General features: G+C 39.0%; 1 protein-coding gene across 4 annotated transcripts in view; it reads left to right on the forward strand.

Moving 5' to 3' along the window:
* The window catches only part of PAM (peptidylglycine alpha-amidating monooxygenase), an 81,899-nt gene extending 79,978 nt beyond the window's left edge, over nt 1-1,921 (forward strand). For 3 of the 4 annotated variants that reach the window (XM_009891661.1, XM_009891662.1, XM_009891664.1), the window contains 2 exons: nt 471-527; nt 1,079-1,921. In XM_009891661.1, the coding sequence (XP_009889963.1) occupies nt 471-527; nt 1,079-1,260 (239 nt within the window). In that variant the 3' untranslated portion in view covers nt 1,261-1,921. The remainder of the gene's footprint in view (nt 1-470; nt 528-1,078) is intronic. The other variant, XM_009891663.1, reaches the window with a different exon arrangement.
* Nucleotides 1,922-6,215: the final 4,294 nt, after the last annotated feature.

Raw genomic sequence — 6,215 nt, forward strand, 5'->3', positions numbered from 1 at the left:
GGGGGGAGAGAAATTTCCTCCAAAATACCTGAAGAAATTTACAGATCAATGTCTTCCAGAAAGCCAGTCTTCTCTAAAGGGAAACTATACCATTTCAAATATCAAGCTGTATTTTGCAGTGTACTGGAACGTAGCTGTGCACATTATAAATGACAAGGTTCTTGTCCTTCCTGTAAACTCTTCACAGTAACATAAGTGAACAATTGAGGGAATTAAATTATTAGAAATAACCTAACATGCGTGTCTCCTTAATGGCTGAATTGGCATAATCTGAACATCCATGGTATGATAATGTTGTTAGTAACTATAATTTCAGCTTAATCAAGAAGCTGAAAAGTATCAGTTTTGCTTCATAGAGCTGCTGATCAATTTGTTGAATGTCTGTGCCTTGTATCAGAAAATACAGACAATTATTTAATCATGGGATATTATTATTCTACCTTATTTTTGAAATCTACCTTATTTTTCAGCTGATGGGGAACACAAACTTGATTCAAGTTCAGGCAGAATTTTAGGCAGACTTAGAGGTAAGTCTAAGTCATTGAAGATCTTTCAAGAACACAGTAACTGGAGGGTATTTTTCTGTACTCAGTTCTAGTTGAATAACAGATTTGATGGAACTTTCTCAGAGGAAGGATTGGGATCAAACCTCACGTGTTTTGTGGAAATGTCTTTTACAACACCTTTCATCCATCATTATCTGCCCACTGCAGAGGATGTGTCACTGCTAGTGGGAGAGCAGTAGCTGTTATAATGAGTTATCTGTGGATCTGGTGAATAAAATGAAGCACTTGGAGACTAAGGGCAAACTAGTGGGAGCACAAATAGCCTGCGTAAAGACTTAATGAAACAATGGATGCTGAAAAAATAGTTTGAAACTTCTACTTTCAAGGATTAATTTCCTTCCTCTTTCAGAATCTCTGCACTTAGCTTTTGTGGCTCGTGTGCTGATCTTTAGAAACAGTTTCTGGAAGGACACTTAACATAATCTCCTCTATACTGTTGAATGGGTAGATAGATTTTTATTTCCCCTGGGTACAGTAAAGCAAACCTTATGACAAGCCTTTCCTTTCCACAGGGAAAGGCGGTGGTGGCCTTAACCTCGGGAACTTCTTTGCAAGTCACAAAGGCTACAGCCGAAAAGGGTTTGACCGACTGAGCACTGAAGGAAGTGATCAAGAAAAAGATGAAGATGATGGCACAGATTCAGAGGAAGAGTGTTCAGCGCCTCCGCCCCCACCAGCACCTTCATCGTCCTGAAACCAGCCTTTGAGTTCTCCATTACATGATTCAACCCAGAATGTCAGATTCCTTTTCCCTTAAGCACGTTTAAGATTTCGTGTATTTAATTGTAAACTGTACTAGTCTGTGTGGGGCTGTACACTGGTTCCTTTATTTTTTGTTTGGTTTTACTTCTGTTTTTTAAGTGGAGGAGTGTATGGAAGTTCCATATCAGTGCCGTTGTTTTTTATGTGAACATCTTAATAAAGCAAACTGTCTTCTAATTGCAGCACTGATTTAAAGCAGTAGTATTTTCTCATCTCTTGGGGATCAACTCATCATTTTCTCATCAACTTGGGGATCTTGTAAATAAGTCTTACTATCTGCTTCATCAAAATATTTTTCCCATAACTATTCATTTGCCAATTTCTGTTTTGTGCCTTTCCTCTTCAATGTCCTTAACCTGTTGCAGTACAGAGAAAATACAGTGCCACAAGAAAATGAAGCTGCTAAATCTTCTTCTATTTTTTTAAAATCACTAACATTATATTGCATTGAAGGAAAGAAAAAAGTCTCTAATTTTTTTTTCTTCTTCCTAACTTGATGTGTTTCTGGGATGTCTTATTTTTAGATGGTATCACTGTTAGAACACTATTTTCAGAAGCTGAATGTAATTTGTGTAATAAAGTATTTGCAGAGCATTAGTCAGAGTGTACTTTGGAATTTTTGCATACCTTTAAGTTTTTTGTATACAACTTCTGTAAAAGTTACACAGACCACTTAATACAGTAAAAATTGTAATGTCTTCTACCAGCAAAGTGCTATTTTGTATGGCAGGTGGAAAAATATTTTGGTATGTCACAAGGGTTTTTTTTTAAAGACTAATGATTTACATACATGTACAAAGTCAAGCTACAACATTTAAAGAGGAATTTAACTTGTATAGTAGAAGTGCAGGGTATTTACTTTAATAAAACATGGTCACAGCTAAGAGGAAACCCGTGTCTCAAATTAAATATGCAAATTAGTCAGGGTAGGCATCTAATACTACATGATTCATAGTACTGATTTTCTTGTTTCTCCACACTTCCTTTTTCATTCATACAATGGATGTCCTCAATCCCTTAATGCACTCACTTATTGAACAGGAGACTTGCAGAAGACCTGCTAGATAATTATCCTGGCTGTGTGAGTCATCTGAAGTGTGAATCATTGTGTGACGTCATCGTGAGTTATCAGTCTAGTTTGAGGATCAGAGCATGATTAATCTCCTTTTAAAACCTGTATTATGAGCAGAGTGTACACAGCTGTAATTGCCGCAGGGTTTTATGGAACAGCTTTCATTATCGTCATTGCAGGTGTTGTAATAGGCTGTTGCTGGTGTTGAGCTTGAAAAATAGGCTTTAGGTTTCTTGTGGCGGCAGATTTTGCAAGGTGTTTTTTGAGGGAATAAAGGTAATGATAGTGGAGCAAAAGATAAGAGTTTCTCCCCCAGCAAGATTTTATAAATCTCCTTTTTCTGGAACAAAAACTTAAAATCCTTGACAGGTTGTTTTTTTCTCAAGTGTAGCAAAATCTCCAGGATAGCTTTCTAAAGTGCTGGAGTACAGGCTCCGTCTCGTATGACATGTATTTTGTGCATATTCTTAAGTTGCTTCCTCTCCTGCTAATTTCTAAGGGTCTGTTTCTGTCTCGCTTTTGAAAGCAAGGCAGTGTTATTTTTTAGCTGTGGCCTTAATCCCCCCAGTGTATGAATAAAAGCAAAGAGGTAGTTGGGAAGGATCTGCTAAAGCTGTCTGCAAAGATTAGTCACTGGTTTACAAGAAGTTTTCAGTAAGACCAATTAAGGAAGCTGTGGTGGCACTGCTATCATAGGTGGTGTGTATGGCATCAGTTCTAAAGCTCACAGCCTTTTCTCAAAAGCAATCAGTAAGGGTATATTTTTCTAACATTTGGGTAGCTCACATTATGTCCATCTGATGTTGGGTGTTCTCTGCTTCCATGGTATTAGATCAATGATGATAATATGAATCTGCCTCTGTCTTCCTTTCCTTTATTTGATCCTTATCTCCAATTAAAAAAAAAAAAAAATGCTTTGTTGAGGCCCCCCTCAACAAAGTAGCTGAACACAGTTTAATTGCAAGTACAAGCTAAAACAGATTAATTCAGCGTTAGTCATAATCTCTGCTGTCTGGAATTCAGAGGTTGGTCTCTACAATTATCCTGGGCTGTTTAAAGAGAAGCATGTCCGGGGAGGTGATTCTCCCCCTCTACTCTGCTCTCTTGAGATCCCACCTGGAGTACTGCACCCCTGTCCGGGTCTCCAGTGCAAGAAAAAGGCACGGACCTGTTGGAGCGGGTCCAGAAGAGGGCCATGAAAATGATCAGAGGGCTGGAGCACCTCTCCTATGGAGAGAGGCTGAGAGAGTTGGCCTTGCTCAGCCTGGAGAAGAGACAGCTCCCTGAGACCTTATTTTGCCCTTTCAGTGCTTAAAGCAGGCTTATAAGAAAGAGAAGAGAGACTTTTTAGCAAGGCCTGTGGGGACAGGACAAAGGGTAATGGTTTTAAACTAAGAAAGAGTAGATTTAGATTGGATATTAGGAAGAAATTCTTTACTATGAGGGTGGTGAGACACTCAAAACAGGCTGCCCAGAGAAGTTGTGGATGCCCCACCCCACCATTGGAAATGTTCAAAATCAGGTTGGATGGGGCTTTGAGCAACCTGGTCTAGTGGAAAATGTCCCTACAGTCCCTTCCAACCCAAACCATTCTCTGATTCTTTGATAACTGCATTGACAAGCAACCAACTACTTTCCAGCAGCAAGCAAACTTCTGCATCTCAAGTTGCATGCTGTAATTTCGTACAGGTACAATGGCAGAAAATCTGAACCTGCTCGAAGGCACTGAATGTTCTTTATCTCTTAATAAAGCTGCGTCTTATGAGAACAATGTACCAGAGGCTTCATACTGCAATAGAAAATTCATGTAAAATGGAAGACACAATCTTTCTGTAATCATAGCGCTCATTGTAATAAGCCAGCAGACCATCCTCCATCCTAGGAGGTTCTATGTGCTAACATTATTACTTATGTATTAAATGTTGAATACTGGTTATTCAGTCGCAGCTAGTGGATTTGGAGTGCACGTGTTTAATTTAGTTTCAGCAATCGTCCCAGTTAAGACTATGCTTTTTAATCAACAACGTGGAATCGCAGATTTTAAGACTTCAAAGACATGACACTAACTTTCTTTATTGTAAGGGCTGCATATCTTTTATTAAAATCAGGCTGATGATGTAGCTGAGCACCAGAGTACCACTCCCTGTGGTAGTACCGTATCGAGCATCTCCCTGGTTTTGAATAATCTGACATATGGGAAGTCCCTCACGGTAATGGGAAGGTGGCCGGTGTCCACTGGCAAGCGTTCGGGCGAGCTCGCTGTGAAGCAGCTGTAAGTGAGGGCAGAGAGGGGCAACAGCAACCTGCCCCGCGGAGGGTGCACTGAGCGTGCAGGTTGTCACCCAAGTCACCTGAAGGTGTCCCAATTAAATGAAATTACCATCCCAATTAAGCAGCCGTCCTTGCCACAAGTATCATTAGGTGTAAATTGATTCCTTGGGAAGCATCTTGATTAAGTAGAGTTTTCTAATTAAGCAGTGCACTGTAGTAGTTAATGAGGATTTATAGCTCAATGCAGTAAATTGCAACAGCTGCTTGCTTGCTTGCCAAAGCTAGATTTATTTACGTTTTATCAGAACTTTTAGGTCAGTAATATCTGTCACGCTGCAGAGGATTAGGATTAAGCGTGGGTCATGGAGATGGGGCTTTGCTGATTTCTATCTTGCCATTCAAACACACGTGGGAACCTGCTTGAAGGACTACGTATGCATTATCAATACAAGCTGTGTGGAACAGATCACTGCTGAGCAATACAAAAGCAACTTTAATTGCACATTAGGACATACTTTTAAATTTCAAAGGCTGTGTTTACTTTTAGATTTCAAAGACTGTTATGATATAATGCACAGTTTGTGTGGATTCATGTCATGTACTACTGAAAAAAAAACCCCAAAAACCCAGAACAAAACAGAACCAAATGTCCAGGTCAATTAACTTTAAGAGCTGAAATTAGACCACTGTATTTTCTCTGTAAAGTAGATGCTAGTAAACCCTAGAGATTTGCCTTTACCTGCTTTTTTAATTCTTAAATGTGAAAATGTTTTTTCTCCATTGTGAATTATCAAAATTTGTTAGCAAAATTTACACTATAACTGCTCCTCAAACTTCCCTCCAATATCTGTCAAAAATTTAGATTCATCTACGTCGTTAAACGTTACTGGCAGAAGAAAGAGGGGAGCTAACAGCACAGAGGATGATTTTAAATCTCCAGTGGCAGCTATTTATCTAAGCAAAACCTGTGAACTTGCTGTTTCTGGACGTGGTGGCTGGAAAACCTAAAGGAGCATCCAGCTGGCTTCGTTACACACATTTGGAGAGGTACAAGGGAGAGCTGCATGGCAGTCAACTTGGAAGCTGTACTAGAATTTTCTAAATACTATGGCTCACAAAGGCATGTTTGCTGAACTGCTCCTTTCTTTAGCTCCTTTCTGCCAGTGTTTCTTATTAATTAATCACGTGAAGCATGACATCCTGTGGGTGAAGCTCTGTCTGACTTCATTGTACAGCATTTTTAAAAAAATACACAGATGATGTAGAGGCAATTTTTTAAATTTTTTTTTCCCCAGGGAACTGTGCCAAAAGTACCATTTTAAAGATGTAGTGGAGCAATTTGTTCCTAGCAAACAGTCAGTGGTAACAGTTCAGCAAACTAGGGACATTATTATTAATTACTAACTACATTTATTTTTCAAACTGAAACATATGAGAAACGTAATTTTTCTACTCTTTTTTTTTTTTTTTTTAAAAAGGCAGTTCAGAAGATTTACATTGTACGTAACAGGGAAGTGAATAATACCAGCACTTTTGGTTCCTTT

The sequence above is a fragment of the Charadrius vociferus genome, unplaced genomic scaffold (assembly GCF_000708025.1).
Source record: "Charadrius vociferus isolate BGI_N301 unplaced genomic scaffold, ASM70802v2 scaffold609, whole genome shotgun sequence".
Taxonomy (NCBI): Eukaryota; Metazoa; Chordata; class Aves; order Charadriiformes; family Charadriidae; genus Charadrius; species Charadrius vociferus.